The sequence below is a fragment of the Sinocyclocheilus anshuiensis genome, unplaced genomic scaffold, assembly GCF_001515605.1.
Source record: "Sinocyclocheilus anshuiensis isolate Anshui unplaced genomic scaffold, SAMN03320099.WGS_v1.1 scaffold396, whole genome shotgun sequence".
NCBI lineage: Eukaryota > Metazoa > Chordata > Actinopteri > Cypriniformes > Cyprinidae > Sinocyclocheilus > Sinocyclocheilus anshuiensis.
Genome location: NW_015558623.1, coordinates 270395 through 288312, shown reverse-complemented (window position 1 = coordinate 288312; position 17918 = coordinate 270395). Strand labels below are relative to the sequence as shown.

At 34.2% G+C, this 17918-nt stretch overlaps 1 protein-coding gene across 1 annotated transcript in view; it reads left to right on the top strand.

Moving 5' to 3' along the window:
* cfap20dc (CFAP20 domain containing) overlaps positions 1-16911 on the top strand; it is a 23480-nt gene extending 6569 nt beyond the window's left edge. Inside the window, exons 8-15 of the mRNA XM_016476760.1 lie at positions 367-498; positions 4599-4885; positions 8444-8782; positions 11176-11340; positions 12868-12939; positions 14046-14107; positions 15997-16088; positions 16553-16911. Coding sequence (XP_016332246.1) covers positions 367-498; positions 4599-4885; positions 8444-8782; positions 11176-11340; positions 12868-12939; positions 14046-14107; positions 15997-16088; positions 16553-16665 — 1262 coding nt within the window. The 3' untranslated portion in view covers positions 16666-16911. The remainder of the gene's footprint in view (positions 1-366; positions 499-4598; positions 4886-8443; positions 8783-11175; positions 11341-12867; positions 12940-14045; positions 14108-15996; positions 16089-16552) is intronic.
* The last annotated feature ends 1007 nt before the right edge of the window (positions 16912-17918 follow it).

Below are 17918 nucleotides of genomic sequence, written 5' to 3'. Positions count from 1 at the left end.
ATTTATTTGATCAAAAATACAATAAAACAGTAATATTGTGAAATATTATTACTGTTGAAAATAATTGTTTTCAGCAGCCATTACTCCAGTGATCAGTGTCATATGATCCTTCAGAAATCATTCTAATAAGCAACATTTCTTATTGCTATTAAAGTTTCAAACTCTTCTTTGAATTTTTATGGAAACCGTGATATATTTTCAGGATGCTTTGATGAATAGAAAGTTCAAAAGAACAGCAACAGATGATTTTCTCCCTAGAGATTCATGTCATGAGTTCTCTTGAAATTAATTCCATGTTGACTTTTGAATTCTGCTGCTACTACAATGTCATTGTATTTTATTTTGGTCTCATATGTTCCCTCAAAGATAAAGAAGGTGGCAAAATTAGCCTGAACCTAGAGGGACCTGAGCTTCAAGGAAAAATTGCATCATCCTCACTTCAAACTCTGGGCTCTGACTTACCAGTAGTAGATAAATTAACCGATCCAGTTCTACGGGGTGAGTAATTATGTTCCTTACATGTTATAGTGGGGATACTTAAACTGCTGGTTTGACCTGACACCCAACTTAGATGTAGGCCTATAAGTCTTACTGGTGGTTCTTACTATGGCAACCACCACTATTATTATTACTCATATCAGTGAAGAAAATGCTAACTGTTTTTATTAAGTAACTCGACCCACACCATTTGTTTTGCTACTGTAAATGATAACTCAAATTATGTGGCATGTGCTGTGGTCCATTTATTTTTTAATTATTAATTACATTTTTTAAGTGATGTGGTTTTCACCTGATGGGTGATACAATCAGATGAGAACAAAACTGAATTGGTCTAAAAAAAATGACACTATTGTCTTCTGTAGGGATGCTTTATAGTTCAATAGTTCAGATTCATTCATAATTAATTGACACTGTTATTGAACTGAATTGAATCAACACTGAACTGACTCGAGTTGAATAACATTACTACTGTCTTCAGTTGAGCTGCTTATCGCTGAATTAATCGCTTTTTTCATAATTGATGAAATTAACATTGTCTTGTTAGAGCTGCTTTATAGCAGAAATTGAATATTTTATGAAGTTTGCATCATTGATTCTTTTACTTTTCTGTTGAATTCTGTGTGTGAAGCTACTTTGAAACCATCTCTATTGTACAAAGCGTTATATAAATAAAGGTGACTTGACCAAAGGTCTACCAGACCAAACCATACCAAATGAGCCATACTGGAATCTGTCTTGACGCAGTTGTTCCACGTTAACAATCCTTTCCCACGGAGTAGGTCTAACTTGAACTCCCCTTTAGCAGAGGAAAGAGAGTTCATTAGAGGTAATGGGACATTAAGTACACTGTGTAGGTCAGAAAGAAGTCTCTGGGGTCCAGGCAAGCTTGCACCGTGGGCAATTAGAAAAGGTGATTACAATATAAGCCTGTTCAAAAACGTGCCAGGAATCGAAATATGCTAAACCCTTCGGAATAGCAAGAGAGTGAAGGCAACTCTTGAGAGGTGCTCTGTGAGCGTGCATGCTTTAATTAGATGAAACGCTACTCTGTGAAGAGCTTAATAGAGCCTTTACATCACTTTATCTGACATGGCTATTATGTTGTTGTTTTCATGTTTCATTTTAATATGTAATCAGTTGTTTAGCCGATAATGTCTTTATGATCCATGCGTGTGAGCAAAACAAACACAACAAAACGCAGGCTGTTCAAAACAACCAATAGGAAAGGAAATCACAAATGAGATCTCTGTATCTCAGTTGGACAGCAATGAGACTAAATAGAGAAAAAAAATGGAGATGGGTAAAGTATCTAGCTTTTGATGAGAAAAAGACTTCAATGATCTCAGAAAGTCATCCAAAAATAAAAATGTGCTAAAAATGTACTCACCCTTAGGCCATCTAAGATGTAGATGAGTTTGTTTCTTCATTGGAACAGATATGGAAAAACATTTAGCATTACATCACTTGCTCACCAATGGATCCTCTGCAGTGAATGGGTGCCGTCAGAATGAGAGTTCAAACAGCTGATAAAAACATCACAATAATCCACAAGTAATCCACAACATGTTAACGTTTTGTGAAGCAAAAAGATGAGTGTTTGTAGAAAACAAATCCATCATAAAGACGTTTTTAACTTAAAATATGAGTCCTCTATCCATAACACTGCTTTCGCCAATGAAAAAGTCATCTCATATGCTCAGATTAAGCACTGTTTAAAAAGGAAAACAGTCCAAAACAGTTCTAAACAAATATGTGGGTGGATTTGGACATGAGAGGACAACTGGAGGAAGCTTTATTATGGATTATGTACTTGTATTTTGGCCTTAAATGACAGTTTAAATTTAAAACCCCTAATGATGGATTTGTTTCATACAAACACACAGCTGACGGCACCCATTCACTGCAAAGGAGACATTGCTGAGCAAGTTATGTAATGCTACATTTTTCCAAATCTGCTCCAATATAGAAACAAACTCATCTACATCTTGGATGGTCTGAGGGTGAGTAATGTTTTAGCAAATTGTCATTTCTGGGTGAACTATCTCTTTAAATGAAACATAGCTGGGAAGTCTTAGTTATGAGCTATAAAAGAGCAACCACTGAGCAATACAAAATTATTTGCTGTAATATTACAACATGAATCTAAATACATTCATCTAATAGTCCACATGACATTATGGGAAATGTAGTGTCATCAAAATGACCTGTGCATTTGTGTTGGATGATGACAGTCATCAGCCAGAGTAATTTAAAGCACAAAACAATTTGTTCGGCTCTCCACTGCCATTTCCTTGTCCTTGTCTCTAGGTACAAGAAAGTACAGCTTAGGTTCACAGTTCACACAACTTCACAGCGGTTTAGACTTTTTGCTGCTGTGCATTTTGCTGAAGTAGATCAAAGCACTGTTCGCTCACAAGGCAAATTCATCACTTGGTCTCTGCGGTGTCTTTTGCTCCCTGCTCTCTGGGTGTCTTCTCTTTACTATGAGGGCATGCAGACCCCACAGGCGCACATCGCCCCGTCTGAATTATGATCTTACTGTACCATTGCTCCCTATCTACTAATGATGCTGTTTTTGTGTCAGTGGGAAAGCCAGAAAGTTCCCCCTACCCTCTCCTCCATTCCCGAACCCATCCACACACACACATACACAGCAAGCTAATGCTATTTTTCCATTATTCTCTTGGGAACGCAGATGTAAATTCCTGCCATCTACATCTTTAAAATATCGTTTCAATGCATCTCCCCCATTTATGTATATTTTAAGGCATAATTAAAGCATAATGCTGCAGTTATCAAATGAAAGAGGTTGGATGAGTCCTATAAATTCCTACTCGCCCTCAGCTGGCAAGCGAAGTTGAATTCATCTCAATCTTCAAGGATTCCTTCTGCACTTATTTGCATATGCTCATTAAAATGAACGCAGGCAAGAAACACGAGTGCTGCTATAAAAAATGAAAGACGAAACATTATGTTTAGTAATTAGATCTCTATTACCGATCTTTATAGAAACAGTAAGTCAGTGGAAGAAAGAGAAACAAAGCAGAAATTGTTTTCTCAACATTATTACCATCAGGCCTTGTTTTCAACAGAGCGATTTTCACAGAAATGGTGCACTTTGGCAAATAAACAAAAGCGAAATCTCTGTAAATGATTGTATGTATCCTCTCTACTGTTATTGCCATTGAAAGTGTAGGGAAAAAAGTTCCAAAAATTATATATACACTCTTGTTCAAAGGTTTTGGATCTGTAAGATTTTTTTATGTTTTTAAAAGAAGTCTCTTTTGCTCACCTAGATTGCATTTATTTGATCAAAAATGCAGTAAAACTATATTATTGTGATATATTATTACAAATTTAAAAAACTTTTAATATTTTAACATATTTTAAAATGTAATTTATTCTTGTGATAACAAAGCTACATTTTCAGCATCATTACGCCAGTCTTCAGTGTCACATGATCCTTCAGAAATCATGCTAATATGCTGATTTGCTGCTTAAATAACACTTATTATTATTATCAATGTAGAAAACAGTTGTGCCGCTTAATATTTTTGTGGAAACAAAAGAACAGCATTTATTTGTTTTTGTCTTTTTATAACAATGTAAACGTCTTTACTGTCTCTTTTGATCATTTTAATGTGTCCTAACTGAAGTAAATTCTTTAAAAAAAAAAAATTACTGACCCCAAACTTTTGAATGGTAGTGAATACAGTTGCCAAAAAAAGTATTGGGACAAATTTTGATACTTAGACAAACAAATATATGAATTTCAGTGCATTATACTTGGTTTTACAACTAGAAAGTGTCCAAATATATTTTGTCTTAATTTCGAACAATGTATATCTATTGTATTATCATACATCTTTGTAAAATTGTTGCTTAATTAAATACTGTAAATGCCACTTTGTGTTTGTTATATAATGCACAGATATTTATATATTTGTATGTGTGGCCTAAGACATGTCAATCAGTCAAAATAAAGCCAGACAACATTTAAGAACAAGACAAAATACTAACATATACAAAGTACAGCACATTTAAAATTGTAACAAATGGTAATATTACCTGTAAATCTCCCTGTCATATTTCTGCAGACTGTGCTTCAAGTGCGGATACATCTGGGTCAGCCTTCACTACAGTGCTGACTACAGATGATGCTGACCTTTGTGACACAGAAACTGAGCTCTCTCTCTGCGACGAGGAATACGAAGAGGAAGTCTTCACTTTCTCCTCATGCCCTCACTCAGCCAGACGGAATCAGGCTAGCAGCAACCCTGTTGAGGATTTGACCTTTGGCCTTAAAGGTCACAAGCTGGTAACAGAAGGAGAGCGCAAAGATGCACGTCTGGAGGATGATTTTGTCGGTAGTGAGAGTGAAGAGGTATGCATGCAGGCAACATACACACACTTTAACATGCAGAGACAGCAGTATGTTTATAGCTTTGACATTAATTGATTTTACACAGGACTTGAGACTTGCTTCTCACATCCAACTGGCTTCTCACATACAACAGATTTGAGGACATTCAGAAACTTGCTAAAGTAATTTGAGCGTTTACTCTATTGGGTAATCAAGTGGCTAGTAGAGCTACACAACAGATAATTAGAGCTACATTATGATAAATTGTGTACAAAATAGATAAAAAAAATTAAGTAAGCTCTTAGTCAAGAAACAAAATGCAGAGTTTCTGTCAGATTGGATGGTATTACTATTTCATGAGGAATTATAAGTTGGCGTAATTAAAGCATAATGCTGCAGTTATCAAATAAAAAAGGTTGGATAAATTCCCACTCGCCCTCAGTTGGCAAGCGTAGTTGAATTCATCTCGATCTTCAAGAATTCTGCTTCTGCACTTATTTGCATATGCTCATTAAAATGAACACAGGGCAGGCGAGAAACACGTGTGCTGCTATAAAAAATGAAAGGCAAAACATTATGTTTAGTAATTAGACCTCCATTATTGATCTTTATAGAACAGTAAGCAGAAATTGTTTTCTCAACATTATTACCATCAGGCCTTGTTTTCTTTTTCTTTTTTAAGTTGGGATTTTAGCAGTCATTTAATTTAATAGCTGATACTACTACTACTACTACTACTAATAATAATAATAATAAATTTAACTGAATTAATTGTAATTAAATTATATTTCATCCATCCATCTAACCATTTTCCAAGCTGCTTGTTCTATGTAGGTTCGCAGTGATATTGAAGATTGGTATTTTCAAATCAAATCAATTAATTTAGTATAAAAGATATTTTTGCCATTGTTTACTCACCCTGATGTTGTTCCAAACCAGCATGCATCTCTTTCTTCTGTGGAACATAAAAGATATTTTGAAAATGTCCTCACAATGAAAGTAAAAATAAAATAAAATAAAAATGCCCTTACAATAAAAGTAATTTTTAAGCAATAAAAATAAAATAAAATTCAATTCAATAATCAAAGTGTATATCCAAAGGTACTTTAAAATTGGTTAATCCTTTAATTTTGTTAAACTTATACACTTTTGTTGAGACACCTGTAGAAATTATCAACCCTCCTTAATCGCTACAGATGCATGTACTGTAGACATATGCAAACACAACATCAGCAACATTTCCCCATCTCCTTAACACATGTTGCCTGCATTGTTTTTCTTCCAAGTTCCCTCTCAAGGAAATACGATCTAGTGGAGTCATCTGTTAATGATTCACACACAACCCGACTGAGCCCCCCAAGGGCCCTGCCTTTCAGATAAATCCATGAAGAAAACCATCAGTTTTCTTCAGTTCAGTTCATTTCTGACGAGACGGCATTGAGCTCCATGGTGCTCTCGGGTTCTGCGTCCACTGAGAGGAACATCATTCATTTATTCGCAGTCTGTTTCGTCTCCTCCTGGGAAATCAGTCTCATCTCTGGCATACATATGTTCTGCTGCACTTAATTATAGTTTTTTGATTGATACCGCTGACAGTTTTATTTGTTGTTTATTTCCACTTCTGTCCCCACCCTTGATAAATATATTTTTCATGGTTTTTTTTCTTCTTTGATTCTTTGTTTTTCATCTGCATTCTCTTTAGGGGCAAATGTCTGCATTTGTCGTCTTATTACTAATGGGAGATGAAAAAAGAAATAATGACTTGAGTATTCTGAACATTATGTTTATGTTGTACCTCTATAACTTGCACCTGTGTAAATCATTTCCACTAGAAGCAGAGGTGATTATATTTGCCTAATGACTTTCATTAATGCCACAGAGTTGTCATCAGAAGATAGATAAAGCAGTAACATATTGAAATTCATCTGTAGCAGCCTAATAACCACTAAACACATTCAGTTTCGTAGATAACCTGCTCAGTTTAAATAAATTCACTGCAAATAGATGTAGGGCCGTGCCAGACTTATGTGTGTTTACCGAATGTCAGCATTTCTCATAGTGAGAGATGACACTTTTTTTAATCCAAAAAAAAAAAAACCCCCAACCTGATATATTAAAACTGGTCCCTTCAGGGGATATGAAGATGGAAAGAAAGGAGACAAAAACTCTGGCTGATCTGATGGTTCGCCTGGCCGTGCCCTTTTAGTGAGGTTGTCATCATTAGTGTGAAGCTTGCTGTTTAAGACCATTAGTGTAGATCAAAGCCTCACTAGTTTAAAGACCTTAACTTTTCCAAAACAGAGCAGAGACAGACAACTTTCCGGGCACAGTGTCGCCCTGATTAATTACAGGTAACTGATGTTACTCCGCCCGCGCCAGACTGTCTCGCATCATGGCTATTAATGCGTTTCATCTGTGACAGCGTTGGCGTCCGAGATCCTTGCAAGAGATTTCATTCTCTTTATGACTCCATCACAAGTTTGTTGATAAATGTAATATTTGTAGTTTTAGGGAGAAATTTGATTTATTAATGTATTTACTTCCGTGTGTTAACAGCCCAGGCAGAAAGAAAATAATTGAGTGTAGTGGCGTTATTCATTTCAATATGTCATAATTAGTGATGCTTGCTAAAGAAGTTTATTTGAAAAAAGAAAGACAGACAAAAACACAGACAAACTATTCCTTAAAGGTATAGTCCACCCAAAAATTTTAATTTACTGAAAATGTACTCACCCTCAGGCCATTCAAGATGTAGATGACTTTGTTTATTCATCAAAACAGATTTGGAAAAATTCAGCATTACATCACTTGCTCACCAATGGATCCTCTGCAGTGAATGGGTGCCGTCAGAATGAGAGTCCAAACAGCTGGTTAAAACATCATAATGATCCACAAGTAATCCATACAATTTGTTTCTTACAAATCCATCAAATTTGTTTCTTACAAACATGGAGCTTTTCACTTCAAAAGACATTAATTGATGGACTGGAGTTGTATGGATTACTTGTGGATTATTGTGATGTTTTTGGACTCTCATTCTGATGGCACCCATTCACTACAGAGGATCCATTGGTGAGCAAGTGATGTAATGCTAAATTCTCTAAATCTGTTCTGATGATGAAACAAACTCATCTATGTCTACATTTTTAGCAAATTTTCATTTTTGTGTGAACTATTCCTTTAAAAGTCCTTTGTGTTACATCCACGAGGACAGGTGTGCTATTCAATTATTTTTACCTGTTGCATCATAAAACAAGCAGAAAATCCCATAGATTTACATTAAAGGTGACTAGAATATCATTAAGAATTAGGGCCAGTACCACCTAGTAACCACACTAGCAACTGTATAGTAACATGTTAAAAAACACCTTGTAGCAATGAACTGGCAACAACCCACGACACATCAACCATTTCATGAAAATGTAAAATTTTAGTTTTTCCACCACAAATGCACAGGTCATTTTGATGACACTACATTTCCCATAATGTCATGTGGACTATTAGATGAATGTATTTAGATTCATGTTGTAATTTCATACAAACTATTTCTAACACCAATTACTTCTTTTTGCTTCACAGGATGAAATGCATACCGAGTTCCTTCATAGATGTGCAGTCCATTCCATTACTGCTCCACCACCACCACCTCCACCTTCAATACAAAAATACACAGTCCCCAAGTTCTCTTCTGAGTCAATTATGACTCAGGCCTCCGTGGTCCAACATGTCTCTGAAGGACCAAAGCGGCATGAACCCATGCGAATAGCACCAACCCGCTGCCTCTCACCCAGTACCAGACAAGGGAGCAGACTGGATCAGTCTGAAGCTGACAGAACATTGCCTGATGGAGATACCAGGATATCTATCAACAGAGCATCTGTGCGAGAGATTTCACTGAAGAATTCTGGCCTCCAAAAGGTGAGCCCGTTTACCTTTGAAGGGATAAAAAAAAAAAAGAATGAAAATTCGATTATCATTTAATTACCCTCATGTCATTTCAAGCCTGTATGGATTTCTCCTGTGGAAGTTATTTTGAAGAGTGTTTTTGTCTATACAATAGAAGTCAAATAAATAAAAAATAAAAAAATGGCAAAATAATAAAATAAAATAAAACCAAGGCAAAAAAAAAATCAACACAAAAGAAGATTTATTTATTTACTTATTTATTTATTCTGTCTATACAATGAAAGTCAATGGGGTCGTATGTTATTTGGACTCCAACATTTTTTCAAATATTTTCTTGTGTTCCGCAGAAGAAAGAAAGTCATACAGGTTTGGAACGACATCAAGGTGAGTAAACGATACCAGAATTTTCATTTTTGGGTAAACTATCCCTTCGAGGAATCAACACAAAGTTTCAAGCATAATTTATGTAAGATAGAGAAATGACCCTCAAAATATAGCAACCACTTAGGTTTTGTGGAGTGAACCCACACAAATCACATGGCCTCGTGTTCATGTGGATGATTTTTTTTTAACCGTAGCAAGCATGCAGGGTTAGAGGGGATCAAATCAAGCACATGCTTCAGCTGAATTGGTGCACTCCAGCAGAGTGGCTTGTTTATGAGGGCCTCTGTTCTTATTGTAATTTCAGAACTGGTGTGGTTATTTTAATCTGAATCCGTTCAGACTGAGGGGAGTGGGTTGTGCACTTGCATTCTCTGATGCATTTGGAAATTGTTCTGCAAATGGCTTGGATATAGTGTTCTTTTGTCTTTGTGATTTAAAAAACATATTTTCTGGGGTTCTGAACTCCCAGCAGATAATTTTTTTTTAACAGTGGTCATTATTTCTTAGATTAGGAGTTACATTACAATATAAATACTTTATCTTGTACATTTGTCCTTTATAGAAATAGACACAATTGAGATAAATCTTCAAACACAGTAAAAACCTTGGTGTCTTCAACCATATTAATATGTTTATGCACTAATGTGATGCTTTTATTGCAAAAACCTAAATAAACAAATAAATAATTAAAAGCTGTAAATAAAATTATTGATGTTTTACAGGTTAAATACTATTTCCATCTTTTTACTTTTAATGTTTAATTACTTATTTTAATATAATTCAGCGTGTTAGTTGACATTTCTTTGTAATTATTTTATATTTTTTATTTTATATTTAATCAAATTAAATTTAACAGCAATTTCTGTTTGAAAAGTGTTTCAAGGTAAATCCTACACCTTTTTTTTTTCAGTGTCCATAATCATGTACATTGGATTTTAGTTTTATGTTAAATGGATAATTCACCCCAAAATGAAAATGTACATTTATTCATTTACTCACCATATTTATGGTGTTCCAAAGCTGTATGAATTTCTTTCTTCAGCAAAACACAAAAGAATGTATTCTGAGAAAATAAAGAAAATATGTTTTAAACACACAGAAATAATCTCCCCTCTACCACTACAGATGCATGCAAGAAAAATGTACACAAAAGAATATATTTTGAAAAATATCCATACGATTTTCCTGTTTTGTTCATACAATTAAAGTCAGTGGGGAACAGTATTGTATTTTGACTTCCACTGTATGGACAAAAACAGCTGTAACATTCTTCAGAATATTTGAATATCAAAATGACAGACACTTCAGCAAAGTCTCCGTTTCTTCTCATTGTTGCCTAGAACAGTGGTTCTCAAACCTGTCCTGGAGTACCCCCAGCCCTGCACATTTTGCATGTCTCCCTCATCTATCACACCTGATTCAACTCATCAGCTCATTAGTGGAGACTGCAAGACCTGAAGTGGGTGTGTCAGATATAGGGAGACATACAAAATGTGCAGTGCTGGGGGTACTTCATGGAGAGGTTTGAGAACCACTGGCCTAGAAGAAACAACTGGGATATCAAAGAGAACTCGTTAGTGTTCTTTCCTCTCTTAGAGGTTGGAACGTATTTCTTAAAAATAAACAAACTGGTCCAAGCATTTAGCACAACTACACAGACTCTCACCGCAGGTCTAAAGCGGTGATTAACTAAAAGTTTTAAATGGAGTATGATGTGGGAATTGCATCATTACAGATGCCCCATAACACTACTTTTCCCCATTTAAACATGGCACATATCTTTGATGCTGTTGAAGTTTGCTAAGCTTATCTGGAAGGTCGCTCATAGATCCAGGTATGACTTCATATAAGTGGATTTCTAAGCAGCAGGCAGCCATCCCTGCTGATGTCTTGGCCTTAATGGGTGTGCCAATTAGCTTGCAAGCTTTGATTGATTGCTTGCTAATTAGCTATACCCAATAACGATCGGTCTCAATACAAAAGTGGCACTGATGAAGTAATGAGATTTTTGGGCTTTACAGGTGAGTTTCGATGAGAGGGTTCAACCTTTGGGCTCCAGCAGCAGGTGTGATCTGAGGAGAAGTCAAGACGAAGAGGATGAGCTACGAATGTTGGCCAGTTTGAAGAGAGAGCAGGAAGAAGAAAGAGACGGACACATGGGTGGCCCGGGCCTTAGTGCATCACAGGTAGGAAATTCAAGTTCATATTTCAGCCTAAAACCAAAACAAGAAATTATATACAGTTATATTAAACATATATTTTAATATAGTTAATAAATATATTTCTTCAATTAGGGCCACTTTTGGCCCTGTGGACTTTGAGAAAATAAACTCAATACATCACACTTTTCATACTCTACTGTACAATGGTATATTTAATTCTCCACTGCAGTGTCATTTCCATCACATCTCAAATTATGTATTTTGTCTATTATCATTCTATAGTGAAAATGACATTTGAAACATTTTTGGAATAAAATGACTTGCTAAGGCTAATTTGCATAGTTTGCATACATTATCTTTAATTTGTTTATATTTTCTTCACACATCACATCTCATATTTCATCTAACTGACACTGTTGTCTCTATGCTAACCAAGTACATGAACTTTTAACAGTACTTAAAAGAAAGAAAAAGCTCTGCATTGTGAACGTTAGAATATGTCTACATCTTACTCAAGTATTTTAAAAGTTGCCTTAAATGTTCTTTAGAAATATCGCTTATGGTTACACAACAAATCTTTTAATTTATAATATTAGGGGAAAGTTTCTTCAAAATGCTTTTATTTATCAATGATGCATCAAAGTTACAAAAAGATTTCTATTTCCAACAAATGCTGTTCTTTTGAACTTTAGTCATCAAAGAACCCTGAAAAACTATGTATGGTTGCCATCACAGGAATGAATTACACTTTAAAACATATTAAAATAGAAAACAGTTATTTTAATGTGTAATGAATTCACAAATATTACTTTACTGTTTTATTGTATTTTTGATTGAATAAATTCTTAAATTTGATGAGGGTAAATTTATATGTAATATTTAGCATAAATTAAAATGTAATACATATATTTAATATATATATATATATATATATATATATATATATATTTTAATATACACACTACTGTCAAAAGTTTGGGGTCAGTAAGAAATTAATACTTTTATTCAGTAATAAAAGCTAATAGCAATAAATGATTCAATATATTGATCGAAACTGACAGTAAAGACATTTTTGACCTTACAAAAGATTTAAATGTCAAATAAATTGTTATTTTGAAACTTTTTTTTAAGTTTCTTTTAAGTAATCCTGAAAAAAAAAATAAGAATGCTTCTTGAGCACCAAATCAGCATATTAGAATGATTTCTGAAGGATCACGTGACATTAAAGATATGTAATGGCTATGCTTTAGACTGCACTAACATTTTGCAATTTTACAGTATTTTTGATCAAATAAATGCAGCCTTGGTAAGTATAAGATAATGTGTGTGTGTGTATACATACATGCATACATGCATACATGCACACACACACACACAGAGATTTATAATTTCAAAAGATTTCTATTTTATATAAATTGTTATTTAAAGAATCCTGAAAGAAAAAAAACATTGAGCAGCACAACTGTTTTTAACACTTGATCCATATGACACATATGTTCTTCCTAAGTGTTGTGAGCGTCACAAGACAAACACTATTTTATCTTCTGTCAGGTTCACCACTGCAACATAAGTCTGAGTGCAAGCAGCGATGACACCTCAACCTGGACTCAGTGCATTCCTTTGGTGGGCTTACAAACCACACACACATACACTATACAGACATTTAGGGCAGTTAGAATTACAGAAGTCAAATTAATTGCCACACTTGAGCACAGCACAGGAATTCCTGAATTCCTTCATTATTAGGCTCCCCAGTTGTACAGAGTGCTTTGTATGGATGAACTGTAGCTAGTAGGCAAATAATAGCGTGAATATTAAAACAATTTTCCTATGAAGGACAATCAAGCAGTTTATATAAAAAAACAAAAACACTAATTAGAGCTAAATAAACTCCCATGGCATTTCAATATCAGACCCTATCCATCATTTGTTGATGCTGTTGTTGTCTGTTGATTGGAAAGATATGCTGCAACTGCTAATCATGCCTGGTGCGCCTGGTATTGAGAAACTGCAAATTAGTGGACTGTAAGATAACATGAAAACATAGTAACACTGCCCCCATCAGGCTAGAAGAACATACTGAATACTTAAGTTCTTCTCGACTGGTTTTGCCTCAGGAACCAGATTTTACATTAGACATCAAGTGGTGAAACAACACTAACAAATCATTTATCATGCAGAATTGAACAAAAAATGCTTAAAATTATATTCAAAGATATAGTTTTAAAAATCATTCTAGATTTAAAAGAATAGCAGAATCCACACCACAACTATAACAACAGGATCGATATCTGTGGAATCGCTTTCTAAACTTTTTTTTTTTCAGCTGATGAACGATAAAAACATTTGACAGCCAATCAGAATCCATCCTGCTTTAAAGAGTGAGAATTTAAAGTGGCAGATGACAGACCTGCAGCATGTACTTATAATAAACAGAACGCTATTATGCGTTGATGTGGACGCTCATAAAGTTATTGTTATAGATATCGTTCTTGATGTGAACAGAATTAGTATTTGACTGCAGACCTGCAACTCAGTTTTGATTCACAACCCACCGGTTGAGAACCACTGCTCCAAACTATAAAGGCTAATATCATTATTTTACAGCAAGGAATGCAATTATCCAGAACATATTATATTTTCCTACTAGACTGGAGCTAATAGTGGGCAGATATGGCCCCTGAACCAGATTATAAATATACAATACTTATTCTTTATGTGCTTCACAGCCAGTGGATCAAGGCCAGCACTATCAGAAAGAAATGAACCCTCTTCTTCACTCTAATCCCAGGTAAGAGAAAAACAGTATTTTTAGCCTTTCTAAATCTGTAAGGTATAACTTTAAGCCATTATGCTAAGCTTGTCAGTATCTTAAGTGTTAAGGCTCAGACGTGAATGAGTCATTTCAGAACTTTATCATGCGAGTTCATAAGAGAACTCTTGTCAGCCCTCAGGCTCATGCACGTTCAATAATTTGGACTTCTGAGAAGTGGTAACAAAATGTGATAGGGATAGCTTTTTGGGCACTGAACATTTTGAAGTTTCCATTGACAATTTTATTCAATTGTTCCAGGATACTAAAAAGAACTTTTGAACATCAAAGCATAAAAAAAGAGAACAGGTGGTGTGCTCCACAAAATGTTATGCCAACCTTCAAAAGATTTAGCTGCATGACAAAACGGCCAGACTGTCTACATAACAAAGCGCTTCAACTTTTTGTCTCCTCGTTATTTTTCTTAGTTTTTGATATTAAATATAATAATAATAATAATAATAATAATAATAATAATAATAATAATAATAATAATAATAATAATAATAATAATAATAATAATAATAATAATAATAATAATAATAATAATAATAATAATAATAATAATAATAATAATAATAATAATAATAATAATAATAATAATAATAATAATTTGTGTTAATACTCAAAACTAAAACTATTTTGTGTATATATATATATATATTATTGCTATGGTATTATAATAATATTATTGTAGTATAGAAATATTGTATAAAAACATAATAGTTATAACTAATAAACATTTCATATGTATTCATCTTTTATTAGTATTATTGTTATTACATTATGATTAAAATATAATAAAATTAATAATAAATGATTAATAAATAATAAATGTGTTATTAGTTATAACTATTGTTTATATAAAATGTATATACTGTTACTACTACTAATAATGTTCTAATAATTGACCATGATAATGATGACAAATATTATAATAATAATTTATTAATTAATCATTTAAAATTAATTTATTATTATTATTATTATTACTACTATTCTAGTATTAGTAATATTGAATGAATTACATAAACCGAATTATTATTAATTATAACATTATTATTAGTAGTAGTAGTAGTAGTTAGTAGTAGTAGTAGTAGTAGTAGTAGTAGTAGTAGTATAAATAATAAAAATAAGATAAAAATAAAGAATCTACACTATAATAATTAAACATTGTTTAGGAAGAAAATGATTCTGCATACTATTTATTATCACAGTTCTATAAATGATTTTTGATTGGCTAATTTATATTTAGAAGTCTACTTATAAACAGTCAGTGTGTAAATAATATATTTTTTTACACTATTTACAATCCCAAAGCATAACTATGGCTAGTTTCCTACGCAGAACTTTTCCTGTCAAGGGAAGCTGCCCACACTGCCACGCCTCGGTGATTAATTAAGCATGGTTGTCAGGGACAATGAATAAGCAGGAGTTATGCATGTGCTCAGAGGCTTGCATGTGTCACCTAGCTGTCACCGCTGCAGCAGAGCTCACTGGGAGGTCATCATCCACTTCCCTCTCGTCTCACCAGGGAGCCTGTCCGTCAACACCACATGGTGCCTTAAAAAGTGTCATGTAAATGAGAGAATATGAAATAGAGAGACATGCAGAAGGGGGGTCTTTCATTCACAACAAGAGGTAACATGTTAGCGACAGAGCAGGAATTTCGAAAATGGGCTTTGATGCAGCTTCGTATGATTCCAAAAGCTTCAGTATAATCAAACTATATATCATAGGTCAAGTCAGAAGAAAGTATATTTTTAGGACCATTAAGAGACCCATGCTCCCAATTTTAAAATACTGAAAAAGATAATTATACACTTGTTTTTTTTTTTTTTTTTTTAAATGGTTTAACCCTCTTGTAGAGAATGGATGGATGTCCTCAGCCCTCCGATAGTTCATCCAAATCAACAGACAGCAGATGGGAAAGGAGACCATGGCAAGGTCTCACCCAGAGGTATGACCCCAGAAAAATCCCCATCCTGGGCTCATATTCTCAACCCTTTGTTGCTAAAAATAAATCATGATCTAAATTTCTCTTGGACGGAGAAGAATGGGTACAATTACATTCATGATTGATTTTTCCCTCTTCATCTAAAGCCCACAGTGATATTTCTGTGACAATACTCCTAAACTTTTGAGACAGGGGCAAGTTATAAGGTTTTTCAGGATATTGAGTATTTCTAAAGGCAGGTTTATTTTTGAAAGCCAGTTTCTGTCTTTGTTAGAAAACATATTAACTGTTACTGCCCAGGAAGAAAAGATTGTATGAACAATTTCTACACTATATGGGGTAAATTAATGCAAACCTTCTGTTAAGTTGCCTATTAGAAGCTACTGAATGGCTTCTACTGAAACCAGTTTTGAAACACAAATCAATTAGAATATATATTCTAACTTTTTTCTCTATGCTATCCACAGGGTCTGCGTTACACAACAACAGTGGAGAGGAAGAGTTTCTCAATTTAATGTATGATCCCTGCCTCAACTGTTACTTTGATCCACAATCTGGGAAATATTACGAACTGCTCTGATTCCGAGATGAGCTACATCTGCAACCATGTTTTTCAATACTGCCATTTATATGTATGGATTAGTTGAAGCATGCTGTCCTTCATAACATTTAATGGTTTTAATGGAAATTGGGGATTTAAAGTGTATTTTTTGTAACCGTTTCTAATATAATTTTCGTTTTTAGTAATGAAACTACATTCAAGCATGTTTGAGCTCATAACAGATGCTTTCAGTAAGCAAGAAATAAACTCATATTGTTGAAACCATTTGTTTTTTTATTAGTCCTAATTATTTTATTCAAACTTCCGAGACATTATGTAAAACGAACTAAAATTATAAAATATTTGCAATAATTGAATAAAACATGATGTAAACGAATCTCACTTTTTAAAAGTGATCCTACCTACAATGTTGACGGAAGTCTTCGCGTTGCCACACGATCGACCAATCACGCCCCCGTTACTCCTTCACGTCATTTGACAGGTAGCATAACTAGGAAGTAAACATCTATAATGGCGAGAAAGTCGTTCAAGTTAAGCCACTACTCAAATATCTTACTAATTTTGATTTTAAATAGTATTTTTTATGAGTTCGCCTTCGCCTTTCCGTCATATCGCGAATCCAGACAGTCAGAAAGTTTGGACAGATCCACCTCAACAACAAACAATCAACAGGTTCGTTATCTACTTTCTTGCGTCAGTCACTTCTCTGTCAGTTTGCATACTTGCTATCCATGATCTGTTGTTTCGCAGGTTCGAAGACTCCATTTAGGAGTTATCGCGTCTGTTGTGATCGTTATTGTGGCTGCAATAGCAGCTGCTGTCTTCATCATACGGAAATACTGCTGTCTGCAGAGGTATGTGCAACATGTTTTATTTGACAGTGCAACCTAACCTTACAATCCTGTCACCAGAGTTGTTGTACGAAAAAATACGTTGCAATAATTTATACAAAAGTTAATTAATATAAACCGATATTTGTTGCCAAATTTGTCCCTATTAATTGACAACTAAATTTAGACTATTTTATTCCAGTAATGTAACATATAGATACTCAGAGCTGCGACAAATGGAAGAGCAAAATGCAGCCGGTTCAGATGAGGTTAGTATGTGTGGCATTTTAAAAATTAGTAGGCTAATAATAGCCTTCAAAACTAAATGTTTAATTACTTTTTATTCTTACTCTGGGTTTTCTTTCCACAGGACCTTTTGGAGTGAATCGTGTAGCACAATTTATCCTTGACGTTTCTCTTCTTCTTTTTTTAATACTGTGA